Below are 24609 nucleotides of genomic sequence, written 5' to 3'. Positions count from 1 at the left end.
CATCACATGAAGCTGCATTACTTGTGACGTCGCCGCATATCTTCATTATACGTGAATATTTACTCACGTCTGGCCTCGCATCAGCTACGTCATAACTGCTACTTATCAGGGTGTATTTTCTTTTTATGTCCTTCCTCCATCGATCTAATATGTACTTCTTAGGCAGCAAACGAACTCGATTAACCTTCAAAGTGGCAAATACATGTCTACACAATACACTTATCATCTCAAACAATCCGCATGAACACTTCACCTCGCACTCAGCCTCATTAAAGTACATAGAATGAGTAACCTCCTTGATTGATGGATTGGTTGATGGATTTGCGGTAGGAGGTATTATAGGAGATACGTACTCCTTCCCTTTCTCCATCTATCTAGAGAATAGTAAGAAGAATCTAGTAAGCTTATGGGCCATTGTCCCTCTTCATGAAAGTTAAACCCAAATAAAATTTAGATGCAAAACCGAATACAACTAACAAAATTGTATAAGCATTAGCTTTGAAAATCCAAATTACAGATCGAGCTCATGGGCCATTCTCCTAAAATGTTGTCTATCACATTCTCTTTTTAATTATATAAAAAAAATGTTGTTTATCACCTTAACCTGCTTGTAAGATGTTAAGCTCCAATTATAACATTTACGCTTCCACCCACCCTTGTTGGGAGATAGACAAAAATAGAGATATATATATATATATTATATATATAGAGAGAGAGAGAGTGAGAGAAAGAGAGAGAGAGAGAGAGAGAGCTCTGCTTCATTGTATTCCCATGATGTACATGGGCTATGCATAGTCTGTTTGAACCCAACCACCATCACTGGATTCTAAACTACAAATAATCCCATCATCGACAAAATCACCAATCCTTTTCACCTTCCTTTAACTCTCTAGGCTCAACTGGATACTTCCCAGAGAAGCAATAACAACCTCATGAAAACAAAATTTGGGAGAAATGAACCCACTTACCACAGATGATGCCGACGACTGGTGGAGGAGGTGAAGTGTTCAAAGTTGCCAGAGATGACGCTGCTGCAGACGACTGGTGGAGGTAGATTCGAAAAATTTGATACGGTGGGCTGGGTGGTGAAGGAGTGCAACGCAGCCCAGTCGAGGAATAGGTCGTGGAGGAACAACAAACTTGAATGGGTTTCGAAAATGGGTTGTAAAAATCAATATTTTTGAGACAAACATGAATGAAGGAAATGGATTGCATTTCTTCTACAAGCAGGAAATGATGAACACCTATGTTTGTGTTTGTGAGTTTTAGTCTTCTGAGTTCAGTTCGCGAGCAATTGTAATTTGTCATCTTTTTTTTTTCTTTTTCTTTTTTTTTTCTCTTTCTTTATTTAGTTTTACTTGACGTGGCATAATAACTCATCCCTGCGCAATTCTTACACCAACTTCCCTGCCCGTAGAAGAGTTGTTTCTATCGCGTTTCATTGATATCAGATTAGTGGTTAATTTTTTTTATAAATATAGTTTAAAGAAATATAGAATTATATTTAGCACGAGAAAATTATTAAAAATTAAAATATAATATAAATCTTAATTATAAGAGTTTTATTTATTTATTTAATAATCTTATACCACATATCTGCATAGAAAAAAATGGTGTAAGAAGTAGAATTTTTCTAATTAAAAAATAAAAAGGGTCAAACCGTTAAAAAAAAAAAAAAAAAAAAAAAAAAAAAAAAAAAAAAAAACCTTTCATTGATACCGTAGTCATCCCGTTCGGCTTTCCCTCTGATCATAACGCAGTCATTGCCTCTGCTCTCTGGTCTCTCTCTTCTCTCTCTGACGTACGCACACAGTCACACGCTCACACTTATTTCAACGAAACTTCCAAATTTACTCGCACAGAAAAAATGCATAAATTGACTGAGATTTTTTTGGTGGTTTTTGTTGACCGTTTGGGTTCTTCCTCTTATATCCCCAAAGTGACATTCGTTTTTGTTTTTTCTTTATTGAATGTGAACAGTGACAGTGGTTTGGAAGTGTGCATATTTCGAGTTGTTGCGGTGGTGGAGTTTGAGGACTTTAAATGGGTCCTATTAAGCTAGCCGCCGATGCCGAAAATTCTTCGGTAGCTTCATTTGGTAGCCCAACTCCTGAATATCTAGTTGTGTATGATTTTCTACGCGAATGTGTTTCAACGATAATTACGTAATTTATGTTGTAATGCAACGTTGTTTTTTTATAGTTTTACTGCAGCTAATGGATACATATGTTTAAACATGGCTTCGTTATCTCGGCTAAAATGCTGTCGTGATTCTAATATGTTCGTTTTTCTTTTCTTTTCTTTTTAGCATCCTTTTGATGACCTAAAGGTCATTCTTTTTGGGGCTAATACATTTTTCTAATTGAGGTCGATATTAATTCTGATTTTTTTAATGAGTTTGCTATTGCCTGTCGTGTTTTTTGAGCTTTCTTCCCAGGAATATGACTACAACATGCGAATTTTAGGATCTGTGGATGAGAAAAATATTGAAGCACGTGCCTTGGTGAAATGAAACTTTTTAAACTCGTATCTTACAGAATCTAATTTGTCCAGTCACAGGTGGATATAGGATAATTGTCCATTTGTTCTTTATTCTGTAAAAGAAATCTGCCATCCATTTTAATTGAGCCAATTGCATAAGTTTCAAGATTTTTGTGTAACCTAACATTGTAGAATCCTACTTGCAAACTGGTATGGAGAACACACCCTCCACACCGGTGACATAGCAGAATTTAATTTCTAAGAGAAATTCAATATATATATATTTTTTGCAAATCAAATTTTACGATATTAGCAGTGTAGAGAGTATTTTCTTCACATCAACTTGCATATAGGACTCAGCTTGCAAGTATAACTGTTCAACATTCTAATATCATTGACATTCTGATACCATTTCTACCTCATGCCACCCTTTAACCTCTTTATGTACAATGAATAATATTTAAAAATATACTTCTCAATTACTGCAGAATACCACTTCTTAAAGTAAATGTTTCATTTTATATCTTACATTGCCCACTTTTTGAGAATGGCATGTTCTAGCTGAATGCTGATTTTACTCTGTACTGTTATGGGATCTCATTTTGATAAATATCTTCATATTCAGAGTCCTTCATATTATAGGTTTCATTATTTTATTTTAATTGGGTTTTAAATTCAATTACTTTTTCAATCTGCAATCTAATATTTCTATCGAGGGGTATAGGGAATGTAGGGCCATCTCTTGTTGTACATCAAAACAATGTCGTTCTTAGTGGTTAAATTTCCCTGTTGTTACAGTGATTGGCTTTTCTTGAACCACAATAGCAATTGAATTCTTTGTTTGAAGTGTGTTGCTTTTAATTTTCAGAAGCATTTTCCAAAAACATGCTTATCCTGATTTCATGCTGTTTTCTGTTTCTCGTGGCCTGGGATTTTAAACTGTTTATGGAGAACAGAACGAAATTGACCCTGGGTACTTATGTAGTCCAGTTTCTGCTTACCAATTATGAGATTTTTCCCACTTTCATGGAATAATCTTTTGGACTAAACAATCATGTTGATTTTATGTCTGAGGAGGCGTTGGTGAATAAGGATGCCATGTATCTTGATGATTCAGCCAACTTCTGGTGGTAGACCAAGCGATGTAAAGAACACAGAACATGAATTGGAATTAAATCCTTTCAGTTTAGGGGAGACTCATATCAGGATCTCATATTTTGTTCAATCCATCTATTGATGTGATTGGAATTATTTTGTTTGTTACATCAGTGATATCTTTATTACACTCTGTTACTTCTTTTTTGAGCAGGTGATATGGTTTTGCAGATGCATGTGACAGGAAAATGCGGAACTCACTGCTGGAAAGAAAGAAGTCATTTGCATCAGTTAGCATGGGAGAAGAAAAGCCATTTAACTTTTTTCGTACTTTCTTTGGTATGCTCTAAATTTGTAGTTGAAGAATATTGGCAAGGGTTATTGATTGTTTTGGGGTGACTAAGAATGATACTGAAGCTCAAACACGAGTTGATCAATGTTATGAAGGGCCTTAATTTAAAATGTATCATTTTGAAACCAAATTTAATTTGGAAAGAATTTGATGTTCAATGGTACAATTATATTCTCATAGAAGTGGGTAATGAAAATTGCATATATTATGTTATTACAGGAAAATATATTTAGAATATGAATAATATTTATTTTCTCAAGTAGGTTACTACTTTGGATCATTGAAGTATGAACACTAAGATTATGCATTGAGTTTCTGTAGTAGATCTCTCTCTCTCTCTCTCTCTCTCTCTCTCTCTCTCTAAACTAAGTGACTCATCTCAAGTTTCAAAATTAGGTTGCATGGTTTCTATATCTTTCCCTCTTTCGAGCTTTTAGTTGTAACTTTTCATATATAATCATGGTTAAAAAGAAAATAGAAAAGCAATAATGAAAGTTTTATAACCAGAAAACAGGAAGAGAAATGCTTTAGCCACAAAAAGATTTTACAAAAGTAAACTCACAAACTGACATGGTTTGATGTGGTATAAAGTTACTTTTATTGTAAAGTAGATCCAACGTATTATGTGAAGCTATGTTAGTTTGTGAGTTTAATTTTGTGAAATCATTTTGTTACGGTAGCACTTCTCAAATAGGAAAAGCAGTAACATGCTTTCTATTTGAAGTGTTTTAGAATTTGTTGTGCAAGTTGTGTGAAGATAAATTATGCTGTTTTTACTCTTAACCTGTATTAGCAATCTTGTCTAATTAACCATACATGTTTAGACACCGCATGAGGATTAACCAATACCCTATGTTAGCAAAGGAATACATAGATGCTCGTCAATGAGTTTTTGGGGAAAAAAGAACAATTTTTTCTTTATTTCTTTAATAAATTATGCTTGAGGGGACATGGAAAGCATCTTGACTAGTGATTGTAAGGCCTTGTGGTGATGACATGAGGGAACACCAAAGGCCTTTGCTCTTCCAGACCTTATACAGACTACAAATAGAGAGGGCAGAGAATTTTCCTTCTTTCGTGTTGTCAGTTTCTTTCATTATGCTAAATGGACAAAGTTCTAGTAAGAATAAATCTTTCACATTCAATTTTTAGTTTCTAAGAAAAAAAATGTTTCTAAGGAATGTGGGGGTGGATGTTGCAGAGGGTGTTATAGCTGGAGGTGCAGCTGGTGTTGTTGTTGAGGCTGCTTTATACCCTATTGATACAATAAAGACACGGCTGCAGGTAGGTTATCTATGCATACTAAATTATAGTTGATGTTTAAATGAAGACTATGGAATATACTTTTTGATGTTACTGGAATTATAGTTGATGTTTAAATGAAGACTATGGAATATACTTTTTGATGTTACTGGTACAAATGCTAAGTTTTTGGCAGGACATATGGATCTAGAGATTGTTCCTGTCAATGGACAGCTTTGCTGTCCATATTTGTTTCCATACTTGTTTCCATCTTTGTTTCCTTGATTTACTCTTCCGAATAATTAGCTTAATATTTGACAGATTGTATAGGGATAACATTAGCATATACGTAGTTCTTTTCATGTATAGAATTCTTTTGTACAAATTATATAATAGAGAGAAATCAGAAGGCCAACGATTCGGCCATTCATACAGCATTTTTACTTATTTTGACATGGTATCAAGAGCTGGTTGAAAATTTTTTTTTCTCTCGGTTTCGTTGTCGCCCTCGTGAATCATTTTTTTTTCTCTCGGTTTCGTGTGTCGGCGTCTTCTGAGTCTTGGCAGCACATCTCGGCACCTGTTTCTGAGTCTCGGCAGCACATCTTGGCACATCTCGGCGTCTTCTGTGTCGGTTTTGTGTTTTTCGGCATTCTGGTTCTGGGGTAGTCTTTGTCGGCACCTTCTGTCTCAGCTTCGGGCATTTTTGGCACCCTCTCAGTCTATCGACACATTCTTCTGCTGGAGTGGTGTCTTTCGGCAGCCTCTGTTCAAAGTCTTGGTATTGTTCTCCAATTTCTTTGGGAGTTTGTTTTATTTTTCCTGGATTGGGTGGTTTCGGCATATTTATTTTTTGGTCTGGGTATTTTGTTTGGCTTCTCTCATTTGTCGGCAGCAGGTCCTTCTCTCAGTTTTTTTAATTTTTTGGATATTTTTTTTTGCTTTGTCTCGGGTTTCATTTATTTGCAATGGACTCTGCACCTGTGTGTGTCAAGTTTACAGGCAAAAATTACTCTACCTGGGCTTTTCAGTTTGAACTTTTCCTCAATGGAAAAGACCTTTGGGGCCATATTGATGGCACGGATGTTGCACAGACATCCAACACTGACAAATCCAAGGATGTCGTGTCTTCTCCTTCTTGGGCTGTGCTTGATGCTCGAATCATGTCTTGGCTTCTTGGTTCGGTGGAGCCACATATTGTCACCAACTTGCGGGCTCATCGCTCCACACAATCCATGTGGAATTACTTGAAGAAGGTTTATCATCAAGATAATGATGCTCGTCACTTTCAGTTGGAACATGCGATTGCCATGTTTCAACATGGTAGTATTTCCATCCAAGACTACTATTCGGCATTTTTGACTCTTTGGCATGAATATACTGATTTGGTTATTATGGATGTTCCTGATGCCGCTCTTTCGACTATTCAGAAGCTTCACGAGACTAGCCGGCGTGATCAATTTCTTATGAAACTACGTCCAGAATATGAATCTGTTCGCTCCTCTCTACTGAACAAATCTCCTGTTCCCTCTCTTGATATTTGTTTTGGTGAGTTACTTCGAGAAGAACAACATCTTAGTACTCAAGCTATTTTGGAGCAATCTCATGACAATTCCGGGACGGCAACGGTGGCTTATGCTGCCTAAGGACGAGGATCACCTATGATTTCTAAAAATTTGCAGTGTTTCTGTTGTAAGGAATATGGGCATATTGCTGCAAATTGTCCTAAAAAATATTGTTCTTATTGCAAGAAAAATGGTCATATTATCAAAAAATGTCGTATCCGCCCCCAGAATCGTCAGGCCCAAACATTTCAGACTTTTGTTACTGTTTCTCCCGTAGCGACTTCTGTAGCACATGACTTTTCCTCAGGTGCTTCTTCTGATCTTGCACCACCTGCGGCAACTTATTGCACTCCTGAAATGGTGCAACAGATGCAAATTTCAGCATTATCTGCGATAGGGTTTCAAGGTAAACATTCTACTATACTTTGGTACGTAGACTCGGGGGCTTCTAATCACATGACGAATACTTCCACAAATTTGTGTCATGTTCGGCCCTATGCTGGTCAATCTGTCATTCAGGCTGCAAATGGCAGTTCTCTGCCAATTGCTGCTGTCGGAGATGCCTCTTCTACATTTACTAATGTGTTTCTTGCTCCTCAGCTTTCCACGAATCTTATTTCTGTTGGTCAATTAGTTGATAAAAATTGTGCTGTTAATTTTTCTGGTGATGGTTGTGTTGTGCAGGACCAGGTAATGGGGGAGCCGATCGCGAAGGGACCTAAAGTGGGGCGCTTGTTTCCACTATTTTTACCTGTTCCAGCACTTTCTCCAGTTTCTTCTATTAAGTCTTTTGCTTGTAATAATGTTCCTGATCTGAGTATGGTGTGACATCGTCGTTTAGGCCATCCCAATACTCAGATCTTAACTCATGTATTGCACTCTGGCTTTCTTGGTAATAAAGAACGTACTTCTTTATCTCTTGAGTGTGATTCTTGTAAACTTGGTAAAAGCAAAACTTTTCCATTTCCTTTGCATGCTAGTAGAGCTTCTCGCTACTTTGATCTTATCCATAGTGATGTTTGGGGACCTTCCCCTGTTAGTTCACATGAAAAAAATTTAAATACTATGTGACTTTCATTGATGATCATAGCAGATTCATTTGGGTTTATTTTCTTCGCTCTAAATCTGAGGTTTTTTGTACTTTCACTGAGTTTTTAGCGTATGTTGACAATCAATTTTCTGCGACTAGTAAGACATTACACACAGATTCTGGCGGTGAATATTTGTCTACTGAGTTTCAGGCATTCTTGGCTTCTAAAGGTATTATCCATCAACGTTCATGTCCCGCTACTCCCGAACAAAATGGAGTAGCTGAACGCAAAAATCGTCATCTTCTTGATATGGTACGTACTCTCTTGTTAGAATCTTCTGTTCCATCCATGTTCTGGGTTGAGGCTCTGAAGACTGCTACTCACTTGATTAATCGTTTACCTTCCCAAGTCTTACACATGGAGTCTCTCTATTTCCACTTGTTTGCTAAGCAACCTAGTTACGATAATCTTCGTATCTTTGGTTGTGTATGTTTCGTTCATTTACCTCCTCATGAGCAACATAAACTATCTGCTCAATCTGTTAGATGTGCATTCTTGGGATATAATGTGTGTCAAAAGGGATTTGTTTGCCATGATCCTACATTACATCGTACACACATTTCTAGGAATGTTATTTTCTTTGAAAATCAACATTTCTTTCCTGTGTCATTTGTGCCCTCTTCTTCTACTGTGATCCTTCCCTCCTTTGAGTAGCAGTTCTCAGATCTTCATCCAGTCAGTTCTCGCTTTAAACCAGGTATGGTGTATACAAGACGCTCCCACCCACAGTCTCTTCCAGTGGCTCACCTGATATCTGATCCTAACATGCACTGGAATCAGTCAGTTGCAGCGCCTCTAGAGCCTTTGGTACGTCGCTCTCCTCGAGTGTCTGTACCCCCGGATAGGTTTGGGTTTTCTTCTGGCAATTCTATTTCAGCTCTTACTGCTGCATTGTCCAATTTTGATATTTCCACATGCTACTCACATGTTGTCAAGCATGACTGTGGCGACAAGTTATGCAGGAAGAAATTGCCGCTCTAGAGGCCAATCACACCTGGGACATTGAGCCTTGTCCTTCCACTATAGTTCCTCTGGGTTGCAAATGGGTTTACTCAGTCAAGGTTCGCTCTGATGGAAGTTTGGATCGTTATAAAGCTCGGCTTGTTGCCTTTAGGAATAATCAGGAATATGGTGTCAATTATGAGGAGACGTTTGCTCCTGTGGCTAAGATGACCACTGTTTGTACGATCCTAGCTCTTGCTGCTTCCAATGATTGACCACTACATCAGATGGATGTTAAGAATGTTTTTCTTCACGGGGATCTTAAAGAGTGTATTTATATGAAGCCACCCCCGGGATTGTTTCCTTCTCCGACCTCCAATGTGTGTAAACTTCGTCTCTCTCTTTATGGTCTCAAACAAGCTCCGAGGGCCTGTTTGATAAATTTCGAACCACTTTATTACGATTTTCCTTCAAGCAAAGCAAGTATGACGCTTCATTGTTTCTTCGGAAATCAGACATGGGTATTGTTGTCATTTTGGTTTATGTTGATGATATTGTGATAACTGGTTCCGATTCTGCTTTACTTGTACAGCTCAAGACCCATCTCTCAGAATCCTTTCATATGAAAGATCTTGGGCCTCTCACGTATTTTCTTGGTCTTGAGGTGCATCGTAGTCCCTCTGGTATTTCACTCAATCAACATAAATATGCTAGTGATTTGGTGGCTACAGCTGGACTGCAGGAAGCTACCTCTGTCGATACTCCCATGGAATTAAATGTCAAGCTTCGCAAAGAGGAGGGTGACTTACTTGTTGATCCCAGTTTATATCGGAAATTGGTGGGTAGCCTTGTCTATCTCACCATCACTAGACCAGATATTTCTTTTGCTGTACAGCAAGTTAGCCAGTTTCTTCAGACTCCTTGTCATCTTCATTTGGCTGCTGTTCGTAGGATCATACGCTATGTTTAGGGCACTTCTGCCCGTGGCTTATTCTTTCCTGCAGGCAATTCTCCTCGTCTTGTTGCTTATAGCGATGCTGATTGGGCTGGTTGTGCTGATACACGTCGCTCCATCACTGGTTGGTGCGTGTTCTTAGGTGATGCGTTGATCTCCTGGAAGAGTAAGAAGCAAGACAGAGTTTCTAAGTCATCTACAGAATCTGAGTACTGAGCGATGTCTCGCTTGTTCCAAAATTATTTGGCTTCGAGGTTTGCTTGCTGAGTTCGACTTCTCTGAGACCGATCCTACACCTTTACATGCCGATAATACAAGTGTTATTCAGATCACGGCCAATCCCGTCTATCATGAGCGCACAAAGCATATTGAAGTCGACTGTCACTCTATCCGTGAAGCCTTTGAAGCTCGTGTTATCACTCTTCCACACATTTCCACTGAACTACAAATTGTTGATATCTTCACCAAGGCTCTCACTCGTCATCGGCATTGCTTCCTAAGTAGCAAATGGATGCTTGTTGATCAACCCGCATCAATTTGAGGGGGGCTGTCAATGGACAGCTTTGCTGTCCATATTTGTTTCCATATTTGTTTCCTTGATTTACTCTTCCGAATAATTAGCTTAATATTTGACAGATTGTATGGGGATAACATTAGCATATACGTAGTTCTTTCCATGTATAGAATTCTTTTGTACAAATTATATAATAGAGAGAAATCAGAAGGCCAACGATTCGGCCATTCATACAGCATTTTTACTTATTTTGACAGTTCCTTCATTAATGCCTATATTTTGATGCAATGTCCAATAGAGATGTCATTAAGTTGAGTTGCACCTCTACTCTTTTATCAGGCATGTGATCAAGATAAAACTGTTCTGAGGTCCTGAATTTTTGTTCTTTTATCCTTCTTGTCTTGACCACATGATTGTTCTGCTATGTCCTGGCCTCTTTGTTAAGCATCTGCACGCAGTGGCCAACTCAGGATTTCTTTGTCTTGGTGGTCTAAAATACAGAGGATTAATTATACTTTTAATTGATCGTTAGTCATAATCAAATGGATGGATAAAGACAATCAACTTCAAAAGTCAAGAGAAATATATACATGATCTGAGATTAATTTACATGATTTATTATTTAATAGCCCGTATCATAAGAATTACTTATGCCTTTAAAATCCATGAGCTAATTCTCCCCTACTGGAGGTAGTTTTTAGAATAAATTTAACCATTTTTAACACTAGAGGTTTATATGGTGACATATAATTAAATGTTAAATCATGCTGGAAAACAAAGAAATCTGAGAATTACTTGGTACGCATCCAATTATTCAAAGAGATTATGGATGCAACCTCACACTCCTAAAGTAAAACTTTGAAATATTCTCTGGTATTTTCAAACTATCAATTTGATATAATTTTAAAGTCTGGATTTTTTATCGGCCAAGGAATTTTAGATAGAACAAGAGAATATGAGGGTGAGCAGTGCAAGGTTGCCCGCATCAGAAATACTTAGCAATTACATCTTAGCTTTATATAAAATGGTGCCTGTATGTCTTATGTGGTGTATATGGAACGAGAGGAATGGACGATGCTTTGAAAATAGAGAACGTTCTTGTAGGGGGGGGGGGGGGTATTAGAGCTTTCTTTTATTAATCTTTGTTGCTTTGGGCTAAGGCCATTGTATTAGAGGGGACTAATTTTAATGACTTGTTTACTTCTTTCTTTGATAGTAGGCTGTAATTAGGTATATATCTCTTGTATACTACCTATGTACTCGGGCTTTGCCTAATTATGAGGATTAATAAACATTTCTTACCTATATAAAAAAAAAGAAGGTATAGCATCGTACTTCTAGTTCCTACATCAAGAGAACTCTTGTCAGTCCACTTAGTGTGTTGTTCGCTTAGGATGGTATAAGCTTGGGATAAATAGCTTGCTTTTGGCTATTTTGAAGTTATTAGTTTGCTTTTTCTTTTTTCTTTTTTTTTGGGGGGGTTATATATTTTTTTTATAAGTGAGAGGGGGTTATATAGTTAATTTGATTTTTGGTTTGCATGGGTCTTTTTCTCTGATGCAAATTGTTTACCAGGGTGTCTTTAGATTTTAATATTGTGCTTTGGTTACAGGCTGTGCATGGTGGTGGTAAAATAGATTTGAAGGACCTTTATTCTGGATTGACTGGAAATCTTGCCGGCGTCTTACCGTAAGTACCCTTTAAAGCGCATGAATTTACTTAGATTTTAGGGTTCATAACTTCATATATATATATATCAGTATTCTTATTTGCTCTTGCATCTCCATTTTTATGTTACTTATGAACTAGGTTTGCACAACCTTAATCCCGAGTTTTGAAGCAGAAAACTACTCCGTTCATTCCCTTTGAACAAGTTTGTTTGTTTTTAAATTATGGAGCTTCATTAAAAGATAATAAGAGCTTCCTTGATTTTTGTATCAATTGTCATGGTATATGCCATAAGTTTTTTTTTATAAGTAAAAGTATATTAATAAAAGAATAGGCAATACCATGTTCAGTACAAAGAAGACCCTATACTACGTAGGGGCAAAAGATACAAGGAACTCATGAAAATCTTGGCCATTAAAATTAACGGCTATGGCCCAATTACAAAGAGTTCAAAAAAAGAAAGCTTTTAGTTCCTCCAACGATCTCCTTTTGTCCTCAAACGTCTGTTCATTGCGCTCCTACCACACGCACCACATGATGCAGATAGGCATCATTTTCCACACAGCCTTGATTTGTTGATTGCCTCTTAGATCTGTCCAACTAGCCAACATCGCCACTACTGTCTCAAGCATGACCCAACCCAAGTCTATTCTACTAAAAACCTCGTTCCATAACCTTCGAGCTACATCACAATGTAGTAGAAGGTGGTCCACAGATTCATCCCCATTCCTACACATGCAACACCAATCTGTAATAATCACTCTTCGTTTCCTTAAATTATCCGTTGTGAGGATCTTACCCAAGGAAGCCGTCCGCACGAAAAATGCAGCTTTGATAGGCGCCTTATGTCTCCAAATCGTTTTCCATGGATACTGAGTTGGAGATTCTTGAGAGAGTGACTTATAAAACGATCGAACCGAAAACATACCTTTCTCTGTTGGAGTCCACCACAGTGAATCAGCATGCTGGATACTCGGTTTGATTGAATACAGGAGGCTGTAGAAAGTTGCAAAACTGTCCATTTCCCAATCATGCGCCGCCCAGCTAAAGTTGATATTCCACTGAATTTGTTCCCCCACTCTCGCCATGACTTCCGCCACTGAAACATCATTGGCACTTGCTACCCTGAAAAGAGCAGGAAAGAGATTCTTTAGAGGACCATTACCACACCCAAGTATCATACCAGAATTTGATCCTAGCCCCATCTCCAAGACGAGAACTTGTGTGGCGAGAAAAGACCCCCCATCCTCCTCTTTTATGTTTCCACAAACCCACTCCGTTTGCCCCTCTCACTTCATTAGAACACCATCCTCCCCATAATCCACCATATTTACTCTCAATCACCAACTTCCATAAAACTTTTGGTTCTTTATGATATCTTCACAACCATTTTCCAAGTAGCGCCCGATTGAAAGTTCTCAAATTTCTGATTCCCAAACTACCATTAGAGAGAGGACTACATACCTTCTCCCACCTGACTAGGTGGAATTTAAACTCCTCACCTACTCCACCCCACAAGAAATCCCGTTGTAGTCTCTCAATACGAAGTGCCACAGATGCTGGGATAGGGAATAATGACAAAAAATAGGTTGGTAGGTTAGATAATGTACTCTTTATCAGGGTAATCCTACCACCTTTAGACAGGTACATTCTCTTCTAGCCTGCTAATCGACGCTCTACTTTTTCGATCACTGTATCCAATAAAGAGGCCGCTCGCGAAGCGGCCCCCAATGGGAGACCAAGATATGTCAGAGGAAGAGAGACAATCTTACACCCTAGAATATTAGCCAACTGTCTTATTCGTTGAACACCTCCTAGGGGCACCATCTCTGATTTGTCCAAGTTTACTTTCAACCCTGAGACTGCTTCGAAACAAAGTAAGAGGGCCTTTAGTACTCGAACTTGGTTATGATCTGCCTCATAGAAAAAAAAGAGTGTCATCTGCAAACAATAAATGTGAAATATTAATAATTCCCCCTCCCGGAGATCCAATCAAGAAACCAGTCACACGCCCATTGGCGACTAGGGCTGTAGTCATTCTGCTCAAAGCCTCCATCACAAGAACGAAGAGTAGAGGGGACAGTGGATCTCCTTGTCTTAGACCTCGAGAGCTATTAAAAAAACCTGTTGGACTTCCGTTTATCAGAACTGAAAATTTCGCCGTAGATATACACCAACGGATCCATGATCTCCATCTCTCCCCAAAACCACACCTTCCACGAAGGTCTGGTAGAAAGTCTCAATTAACATGATCATATGCTTTCTCCATGTCTAGTTTGCATATAATCCCATTTCCAGCTTTCAGTCTATTGTCCAGACATTCATTTGCAATAAGAACCGCGTCTAATATCTGTCTATCCTTTACAAAAGCATTTTGAGGTTTTGAGATTATTTTCCCCACTACCTCACTAAGGCGATTCGCAAGTACCTTGAACAGAATCTTGTATACCCCATTTACTAGACTAATGGGTCGGAACTCCATAATCTCCACCGCCCCAACCTTCTTTGGTATTAAGGCAAGAAAAGTGGCATTTAGGCTTTTCTCAAATTTTCTATCCAAGTAAAACTCTTGGAACACCTTCATGAGATCATCCTTTAATACCTCCCAACATGTTTGGAAGAAACCCATAGAGAACCCGTCAGGACCTGGGGCCTTGTCTTTAGCCATTTTCCTCACCACTTTGAAAACCTCGACCTTCTCAAAAGGCCTCTCCAAACGGTTACCATCCATAGGCCCAATAGAATAAAAAACTAACCCCTCAAGCTTAGGCCGCCAACTCTCCTGCTCGGTAAGTAGTTGTTCAAAAAAACCAACTACGTGATTATTAATCCTCTGCTCATCCTTACAATCTACCCCATCAATCTTCAACATCTCAATGTTAGTTGATCTCCTGTGAGAATTGGCTACCTTGTAGAAAAACTTAGTACTTTGATCACCTTCCTTCAACCATAACGCTCTCGACTTTTGTCGCCACGAAATTTTTTCTAATAAAACAATCCTCTCTAGGTCTGCATCCAGCACTAACTTTTGGCTATCTCCTTCGGAGTTAATGCCCTAGACTCATGTACCCTTTCTAGCTCATGAATCTCCTTTAACTTGCTATTTTTGTGTTCCCCAATGTCGCCAAAAGACTGTCTATTCCAAAGCTTTAAATCTTGTTTTAAAGCTACCAATTTACCCGCAAACGTGAAGCTTGGGGTACCCTGTATCTGATAAGAAGACCACCATTGTCTGACCCTCTCCACAAAACCTTCCGATTTCAGCCACATGTTTTCGAACTTGAAATATCTACGTCTTCTTTGAATCCCGTCACAATCCAACATAATAGGCCGATGGTCCGAACATAGCCGAGGCAATCTTTTTTGCCAAACCTCCTGAAAATGACTTTCCCATTCCGGGAAATTAAGAATCTATCTAATCGAGACCACGTCTGATTATTGGCCCACGTACTTGAACCCCCTGCCATTGATAAGTCCACTAAATTCAACTCAAAGATGCATTCTGAAAAATCTGACATTGCTGGACGCATTCTTCTATTTCCAAAGCACTCACTGGGAAATCTTATAACGTTAAAATCTCCACTAATACACCATGGAAGGTCCCACCAACTGTGTACTCCAGCTTGTTCATCCCACAATAATCTACGATCAATGTCTAAATTGGGGCCATAAACACCTGCAAAAGCCCACAAAAAACCATCTGACACACTCCTAAAAGAGCATGCAACCGAAAACAACCCTATAAACTCCTCCTTTTTCTCCACCACCCTTTGATCCCACATCACCAACACCCCTCCTGAGGCCCCACTAGTTGACAAATATACCCAATCCACGTGTGCACAACTCCATATACTTCGTACAATTTTTGTGATAATAACTTTCAACTTCGTCTCATGTAAACAGACGATGTCCACCTTCCACCCTCACAACAAGTTTCTTACTAGAAGACGCTTACTAGCCTCATTTAGTCCGCGTACATTCCATGATACAATTTTTTGTCTCATTTGGAATAGGCTAGCCCCTTCCCTTTGGTCCTATCCCTACTAGAGCTACCCTCAGACTTCATGGACTAAGTTAGCCTTTTGAGTTCCCGCTGTTTCTTAGAGCTAGCTTTCCTATGTTGTTGGTGACCCGCTTTGATAGCGGTAAATAGTGCCATGAACTGTTCCTCATAACCTTCACACTTCAGACCCACCATTTCATGTATATCCTTTACCGTGTTAAACACCCAATCTGAAGCACTAGAATGGTTTGGCAACAAACAATTCAAAGGGATAGGGTTCTGCATTTCAAATCCGACTGTTCCTCCAGATTTTCTTCCCCAAACACAAAACCAAGTTCCCCACTAGCTTCATTTGAAACCTGAATAAGCCTCTGAGAGTTCTCCTCATCTGAAAGAAAAAGATCGTCATTGTCTGAGACCTCAGTTCCCCCTATATCGCTGTCTCCCATTACAACCACGTCACTGTGCAACTCAGGGTGGCTCGCAGACCTTCATCCCCTCCCCCACACCCCGTCGGCGGTTTCTGTGCACTCCCCAGAGGAGGGAAAGCACTCGGAGGTGGTGGAAGGTCCTCCTCCCTTGCAATCGGCGATTTCTGTGCCTTCTGCAGTGACAAACGACCCTCCCCTTGCGCCACCACCTTCGTCAGCGTCTTCTGGTGGCGTCGCGAGGATGATTCTGGTAGGTCCACCACCTTCTTTTGGCGGCGCGACGACGACACCTGCATAGCGGACCTCTAGCCTGCTCCAGCGTTACCAGCCCGAGCCTTCCATTCTTGGGCCTTTTTTTGAAAGTAAGGCTTGGGCCCATGCCTTTCAGCCCGGCCCTTTGGGTAAGACACATGTGAGTTAAAACGGGCCTGAGCCCATCTCTGTGGCCCATCCCATTACTATCGACTCTAATAAGCCCTTGAGAAAACACATTTCCTCCCCCAAAACGCCCCGTATCCTCCCATTCCTTATTAGCCCCGACACACCTCAACACTTTATCCACCTCCCCCTGCAAATATCCCAATTGATTCTGCACCTCCCTCACCATATAGAGTACCTCCCGCACCTCTCTGACAACATTATTCTCCCGAAAAGGGCCACTTGTACCACGATGCTTAGCCCCAACAACAAAGCCGTTTGATCTTGTTCTCTGCTCACCCATGGCAGAGCCACCTATTCCAGCTCTCGGTGCCCCAAAAGATCCTGCCGGAGCAAGAGCTTCCTTATACGATTTCCTAAAAACCTCTTCCTCCCAATGCCTCCTTTGAACATCACCATCTTGCCTAACTCCGTTTCTCTCTGCTTGAGTAACCTCCCTCAACACTTCCCACAATCTTCTCCATCCCTTTCCCTCCTCTTCTTCAGGAATGAGAATGAAGCTTCGCCGGCCCCCTTCCCCGTACACTGCCACCTCCAAGAATCTACCACGGTTGTTCGCACGGCGTTGAGCAATAAAACTCTGATAACCCTCCCTTTTTAACTTATAAAAATCCTTACTATCGCCTCTCACACTATCCTCCAAAGCTCTCTGAAGCCATTGAACAGTGCCCAGCCCCAACAGTAATAACTCCTGCTTGAGCCTCCTGCCTCTCTCAGTAATACGAAAGGCCACCTTCTCTCACAACTGAAAAGAGCTTTGATTCAATCACAATCTCCCTTGTGTAGCCCATCTTAACCACTATCAACGTTGCTAAGCTCCTAACTAACCACCATCCTCGACGGCAGAAACTATAACTTTTTCGCACTTGTACGGAGAGAATACTCCCAGAATAGTAATTATTTTGTAGTGTGTTGTGTCATCTATTATAGATCACAAAATTATTATTTGTCATCCTTAGAGATAGTCTAATGCATTTAAATAATTGTGAAATGTAATGGAATCGACTTTTGCATGAGAAAGAAGGGGTATTCTGGGTTTGCATCTATCTGTTTTGGTGTCTGAATGTGATAGTTATTAGCTCTTGTTTACGTTTTAACTTGGATCCATGGTTCCATATTGCCAGTAAATGACCATTGTGGAAGTAATTTGACCATCTTTCTGAATGTACAATATATAAAGAAGTGCTTATGATTTTTGTATTATGCTTTATCTTTCACAATCCTGGTTCTAGTTCTATGATGTCACCAGCACATGGGGATTACTTTCCTATTATGCTTGTAGAAGTGTCTTTATGTCATAGCTCAGTGTTGATTATATTAGGAAACACTCATAGGTATGATGGCGGTATAATGCTTTATTTTCTACTCTAGGCACACAAGGACCACTTTTCTGCAGTAGTCTACCAACAATTATGTGGTCAGTGTGATGAGTTTCTTTCATAAAACAATTAGACAAACTAACAGTTACTTTAGCATTAGCTTTGTGATTCTTGATGTACATGCAACAGGTAACGTGCGGTGGGCTTTAGAGTTGTAGTTCTTACATTTAATTTGCCCGTTCATAGGTTCTTCCAACCCCTCCCTCAGATGAAGAAAAATCTCTTGGGATTTTTCTCTAATTTGCTCACGAAGTCGCCATTCACTATGTTGTGACTATCACTTCATTTGATTTTGTAAATTACCCTAAAAACTTAAGCCAATGGGAAAGTGTGAATATATTAATTTAAATTATATTCTCTAACACTCCCTCTCATGTGTGGAACCAAACTTCCAGTGATCCATTGTCATTGGGAAGAAGTTTGTCATTTTAATAGGGAAGGGGAATCAAACTTAATACCATTGCTCTATTACTATGTTAACCCGCTAATTGTCCCAAAAGCTTTTGCTGATAAGAAAGAGTGAATTCAATCCTTTAAATTGTATTCGTTAACAGGCTTATTAGGTGTTTTGTCCTCTCTTGTTGACTGGAAGGATATGTCATGTCCTCTAACAACCATCACTCCTGTTTCTTGATACAACTGTAGTTCTTGTTGCAGCTTCTTTCCTTCATTTTTTTTTATTCGTAAGCTACAAGAAAAGGTTATTCTTTGTATTTCTAAGTTGTTTTGATAATATTCTTTTATTTTCAGGGCTTCTGCTTTATTTGTTGGGGTCTACGAACCTACAAAACAGAAACTGTTAAAGACTTTTCCTGAAAATCTTAGTGCTGCAGCCCATTTTGTAAGAGATTCTTCAATTTTGTTTTATCATGAATATGTTGGCTTGGCCTGGGCACATGACTGTTTAATTTTTCTCATTAATTAATTTATTAAGGCTTGTCACAACACAAAGATAGGCACATAACAATGGGTTAGTTCATTACTCTTGTCAAAGCCCCAAGCACATTTTCTGTGAACAACTTTCTCTAATGTCTCAAGGGTCTCCCCATTGGACCAGAGGTCTAGAATATCAGTTTCTGTTTTGTCCTAGTGAATGAATACATCTGATGCAGTATCCTCCAAGAAAATTGAGGATACATTTTCAGCCTTTTGTCCTCTATGGTCCTCTGAATTTGTTTAGTTGTTTGATAATATAGCTGATAGTTTGACTGTATAAACTGTTATGGCTGTTGAGTTTCATGCAGACTGCAGGTGTTGTAGGGGGCTTTGCCACTTCTTTCATTCGTGTTCCAACAGAGGTAGGAAACCTTTTACTTGCATTTAAATGTTTTGAGCTGCTTTGCTAGAACCCACTCTTTTTTTTCCTTTCCAACTTCTCAGATTGTTAAGCAAAGGATGCAGATTGGGCAATTTACTTCAGCTCCTGATGCTGTTCGCCTTATTATTTCTAAGGAGGGATTCAAAGGACTATATGCGGTGTGTCCTCACCATCTCCCCCCCTGCCCCCAATTCAAGTATCCATGTCTTTCATTTACCGATCAAAAAAAAAAAAAAAAAATATCCATGTCTTTCATGTTATAAAAATATTCTTACACTTGTTCAAAGGCTGAAAGGATTCTTTCCAGGAGAGGATGGATCTGAGTTCTTGATTTGTTTTTTATTTGCATATGCATTACATGTGGCATTGATATGTGACCTGCATGCCATTTGTTATTGACAGCCTTTTTATGGTTTCGTTTGTATATGTGGCCTTGTTGTTGAGATTTCAGGGATATGGATCTTTCCTATTACGGGATTTGCCATTTGATGCCATTCAATTTTGCATCTATGAACAGCTTCGGATTGGTTACAAGGCAGCAGTAAGCTCCTTACCAAGTAATTTTAAGTTAAGCACTTTCTGGAAAAATAATTTTATTTGATGATGTTATTCATTTGCCACTTTGAATGTGCATCATGCTAATGTATATGAAAAGCATTTGATGATTTGCAATTTCGAACGTCAAGATGCTGTATTTGTGATCTAGTGTTTGGAGCTCCTATAATGTTGACCTCCAAGTTTTACCTACAGTGAGAGTACAAGACCTAATATTATATAGGCTGGTTTAATTCAGATTAAGGCTTATTCAAGTTGAATTTAGAAGGCTGAGCTCTCCAGGTAAAAACTGAGAGGAATTGGCTACATAAACCTTTTTTTAGAGCTAAAGTATTGATTATATTCCTCATCAATTTTTCATTTTTATATTTCAATTTGCAGTTAATAGCTTTAACTACTTATCGTAAAAATAACAGTAACAAATGTTTGTAAAATCATATGCTACCAAAATCTACATCTGATATCTGATGCAAAAATTTAATAGTAAGCTTATCATTTGACTAAAAAAAAGCCTAATCATTCGACAGACCTTTAATATGTGCTTTGCTTTTGTTATAAAATGCCAAGTCCAGAATCCTATTTCTTTATATTTGGTTGATTTTATACACAGTGATAATTATTAGAGACCTATATTCTTTCAGTCTCTCATTCTCACTGATAGTATGATCTAAATTGTTTACAATTATTTTCAGCTCTCTCTCTCTCTCTCTTTCTGTGTGTGTGTGTGTGTATTAAGCTTGACTGCAAGCGTATGTGATTATCAAAGACATATATGATTATGTCGTTAGTTAGGATAAATTGTTGAACTACCATAGAACAGTATGAACATGATGGCATGGTAGGCCCTGCTGGTATGCATGCTGTTGTGCTTCTATTTCTTTTAATTTCGTTTTTGGAGCGCGATTGATTCTTTTGACCAGTTTCCATTTTTTGCCAGGCAAATAGAGATCTAAATGATCCTGAGAATGCCATTATTGGTGCTTTTGCTGGTAAGATAACAGTAAATTACGTTTTCCATATGCTTTCAGTTGAAATTTTCATGTAATGATACTTTGTAGATAGATTAATGGCTTAACATTTTTCCAGCATTCTGTAATTACATCGAAACTTGTCTACCTATTCTGAGAAGGGTGAATACATTCATTGTTTGTGTATCTCAAAATATAATTCCTTCAGATGAGACTTTGTTTTGGACTGTGTCCACATCAGATTCTATTCTCATTTGCCCACTTCCCCCTCCCCCACTCTCGTGTCCAAGGAAAGAAAAGACAATAGATCATGAGATTTGTATTCTCCGTGACTTGAGTAATGCGATGTCCATCATGAACGGCTGGAAATATTGACAGCGTAGTCAGATATCTTATGAGAATCGAATGTCCCTGTTGGGTTTTGGTTTTTCATTTGAAGGAAATAATGCATCTCTCAGAATTTGGTTACAAATGAAAATTGGAGCCCTCACTTAAACTGATTATGCATAGCAAATTTAGGTGAGTTGGCTCTTATATTCTGTTGAGTCATTCATATCAACACCTACTCTACAATGCTGCATAGGAACACCTGATTCATGTACATGTAGTTAAGATTGGGTTTCAATAGCGTCACAATGAGGAAATTAGAAAAGTAATCCAAGAGTTTTCTTTTCTTACTTTTAGGGTATGTTTGGTTCACAAAACGGGTATTCTCCTAAAAGAATCGGAATGCCAATTCCCACTCCCATTCCTTTCCTATTCTTTTTGTTTGGTGGACAACAAATAAGAGTCTCATTGAAATTGGAGCAAAACTCCTAAATTATCCAAGTTCCACCATTTTCCTTTTCCTCTTCCCATTCTTGCCTCTGTAGGTTTCCCGGTATTATGGAGATTCGAGAGAACTTTACAAAGCCGGCCACCTACAAAAACCTATGGGGGTAGTCGGACCACCCCCAAAATGGTTCTGGAGATCGTAATGGCCACGTGGGTGGCCTAGGCCATCACTTGTAGTTGTTGGGGGTGGTCTGACCAACCTCTGTGGGTTTTTTTGGGTGGATGGCCACCCAAGGTACTTACTTTAAAGTTTATTTAAAAAAAAAAAGGTTTGAGAAGATAAGGTTTTTTAAAACTTCGCCATTCCAGTGCTTCAGGATTAGCTATCCCTCTCATTTTTCGGAGAAATAGCCATTCCTCCTTATAGAAATGTAACCAAACTAAGGAATAGTTATTCCTGCGTATAAAAAATGGGAATAACTACAATATTCCAAGATATTATTCCACGGACCAAAAGCACCCTCGAGCTAATGGTTTGACTGGAATTTGGTGGTCAACATCAATTTTGTAATGCACCATAGTCTCAAGCTTCAGAAACTATGGTAGGCAAGTAGGATAATCAGGAGTTTTCAGTGAAGTCTAGAATTGAAGAAACACGACGTTTCAGCTAGCTAGTTTGTTTCTTTGACACTTTTCCAGCCTGCAAGAGTGTGCTACGCAACTAGCCTACTATTTATATGTTTCAGCTAGCTAGTTTGTTTCTTTGACACTTTTCCAGCCTGCAAGAGTGTGCTACGCAACTAGCCTACTATTTATATAATTTCGAGGGGGGAGGGAGGGTTCAGACATCTTCATGATGATGCCCTTTTGAATTTGTGAAAGATTATCTTTTCAAAATTTTCTCTACGATGCTTCAAATTAACCTCCTTTTTTTTTTATGATAAGTGAATTAACCTCCTATTAATGCTTTTGCACGCATGAATTTCTATTGCCATTTTGGTTTTATGAAATCAATCTATTGTTATATATAAATATTTTTTAGGTGCACTAACTGGGGCTATAACTACTCCCCTTGATGTGATTAAGACAAGGTTGATGATTCAGGTAAGACCAATCTGCTTCCTGGCCTTTTTAAGCTTGGTAAAATTTCTATAAATCTTTGCAGATACATGCATTGGGTGCATATAGATTTTCCATGCATTCAGGTAATTTTAATGTCAGATATAAAGCTATTATATGGTGGTTTCTTTTATTCTTTCAAAGGGATCTGGAAACCAGTACAAAGGAATACTTGATTGTGTTCAAACTATCGTTAGAAAAGAAGGACCTCCTGCTCTACTGAAGGTAGGAATTTCCTGCTCTAATCTCTTCGAGTCATAAAAATTCATGGCTACTAACCTAACTTGTTAAACCATTGCACCTTCTTGAAGCCATACTTAAAAAATTTCTTTTTATTTCAGGGCATTGAGCCAAGAGTTTTGTGGATAGGCATAGGCGGCTCAATCTTTTTTGGTGTCCTTGAGAGCACAAAACGGCTCCTCGCCCAAAGGCATCCTGCACCTCACCAAGACTCAAATACCAAGCATGATTAAATCTATGATGGGCTGCGACCCTAAATATTTCTTCAGTTTTCTCTTCAATTTTGTTTATTTTGCATTCTTTAGCCAGGTTATGGTTCCTGCCATCATGAGATCCCCACTCCCTGTAATATATTAGATTCTTGGAATGAAAATTCTAGTAGGCAGCGGCAGTTTATTGGGAATCCAACAGTTCATGATGTAACAATCAGGAAGCCTAAACAGTGCAGAAGATAGAAAATCAGCAAGACAGTGCAGAAGATTTATATGAGCTGATCGACGAAAGATTTAAAAGATACAGTTGTTAGGGTATGCAATCTAGTAAATATGCTGAGGAAAACCCACTTTTGAACATTCTAACCAATCGGCATGTTAAGGTAAGCTGTGGTAAAACCTTTCTATCCGAGGAGACAAGCTGGTGTTGAAATGATGTGCAGGAATTTTCTTAATCATTTTACTTGCTCAGTATGACTTGTATGAGGATGTTTTATCATGTTTTCTAGCTCCTTGGCAAACTTTCATGACAGACATAATTGTTTGTCTGCTGATGGGTTTCTATACCTGGGAAGAAGATCTCAGGAAGAACTATCTAAAAGCTGCACTGTAGAAATTAACACAGTTCCGTATGTCTCATTCGATACTATATTGTACTGAACTCTATTGTACTACATTCAAAATCCAAGAACTAAGTATTTCCCTTTGAAGTGCACCCGTATCCGCTAAACTATAGGTTTAAGAAATATGCGAACAAACCCCAGCTGCTTCAATGCAGTTTAGATCACCATTACATGAATACATCACGAGAACAAATAACAGACTTGAAAATAAATCGGGGAGACGATTGAAGGGTGTACAGGAAGGTCAGATGTGGCTGTCACTACTGGCCATCGTGAATCAAAGGCTTCCATCAGCCATAGGCAGCATGCCCATTTTTTCTTCTCTTCGGTCTATCTCTCAGCCGAATCCCTGAGAGATAAACCATCGAGTGAAGAATCTAAGAGAGGCCACAAGCAATGGAACTCACCATTGCACTTTGCTCAAGGACAGCACCACTACTGAGAGGAACAAATACCAATGCGGGGGTATCAATGCCTGAATAATCCCATTCCTAACTGGCAACAGATGAAGAAAACGCATAAAAATAAAATACAAGGTAACAAATCCCAGCTGATGAACATGATTATAACACCCTTTAGACATTCTCAAATGATGCACTGAGACAAGAGGCCACATAGCAATACCCAAGCCTGCTAAGTTGGAG

At 38.9% G+C, this 24609-nt stretch overlaps 2 protein-coding genes across 7 annotated transcripts; both read left to right on the top strand.

Moving 5' to 3' along the window:
* Positions 1–1727: 1727 nt before the first annotated feature.
* On the top strand, positions 1728–23954 carry LOC121251840 (S-adenosylmethionine carrier 1, chloroplastic/mitochondrial-like). 6 transcript variants are annotated; one of them, XM_041151217.1, is made up of 13 exons: positions 1728–1801; positions 1981–2098; positions 3808–3915; positions 5130–5212; positions 11850–11926; positions 18907–18997; positions 19401–19454; positions 19537–19632; positions 19926–20015; positions 20967–21018; positions 22814–22875; positions 23035–23115; positions 23232–23954. In XM_041151217.1, the coding sequence occupies exons 2-13, from the start codon at positions 2044–2046 to the stop codon at positions 23361–23363; spliced, it is 981 nt and encodes a 326-aa protein (XP_041007151.1). In that variant the 5' UTR covers positions 1728–1801; positions 1981–2043; the 3' UTR covers positions 23364–23954. The 6 variants fall into 6 exon arrangements, with proteins under 6 accessions (XP_041007151.1, XP_041007152.1, XP_041007153.1 ...); XM_041151218.1 differs by having other exon boundaries at positions 1746–1779; positions 1981–2085; XM_041151219.1 differs by having other exon boundaries at positions 1768–1801; positions 1981–2085.
* Positions 6832–7560, top strand: LOC121251843. The gene is made up of 2 exons (XM_041151227.1): positions 6832–7141; positions 7420–7560. Exons 1-2 carry the CDS (start codon positions 6832–6834, stop codon positions 7455–7457), a joined length of 348 nt encoding a protein of 115 aa, XP_041007161.1. The 3' UTR covers positions 7458–7560.
* Positions 23955–24609: the final 655 nt, after the last annotated feature.

The sequence above is a fragment of the Juglans microcarpa x Juglans regia genome, chromosome 2S (assembly GCF_004785595.1).
Source record: "Juglans microcarpa x Juglans regia isolate MS1-56 chromosome 2S, Jm3101_v1.0, whole genome shotgun sequence".
NCBI classification, from domain to species: domain Eukaryota; kingdom Viridiplantae; phylum Streptophyta; class Magnoliopsida; order Fagales; family Juglandaceae; genus Juglans; species Juglans microcarpa x Juglans regia.
The sequence above is the reverse complement of the archived record's forward strand: the minus strand, read 5'-3'. Positions and strand labels throughout refer to the sequence as shown.

Bases quoted from the DNA above. Each gene is read 5' to 3' on its own strand.
- LOC121251840 (XM_041151217.1), top strand. From the start codon at position 2,044: ATGGGTCCTATTAAGCTAGCCGCCGATGCCGAAAATTCTTCGGTAGCT. The intron at 2,099-3,807 runs GTAGCCCAACTC...ATGGTTTTGCAG, and splicing joins TTCTTCGGTAGCTTCATTTG to ATGCATGTGACAGGAAAATG. The intron at 20,016-20,966 runs GTAAGCTCCTTA...ATTTTTTGCCAG, and splicing joins GGATTGGTTACAAGGCAGCA to GCAAATAGAGATCTAAATGA.
- LOC121251843 (XM_041151227.1), top strand. From the start codon at position 6,832: ATGATTTCTAAAAATTTGCAGTGTTTCTGTTGTAAGGAATATGGGCAT. The intron at 7,142-7,419 runs GTAAACATTCTA...TGTGTTGTGCAG, and splicing joins ATCTGCGATAGGGTTTCAAG to GACCAGGTAATGGGGGAGCC.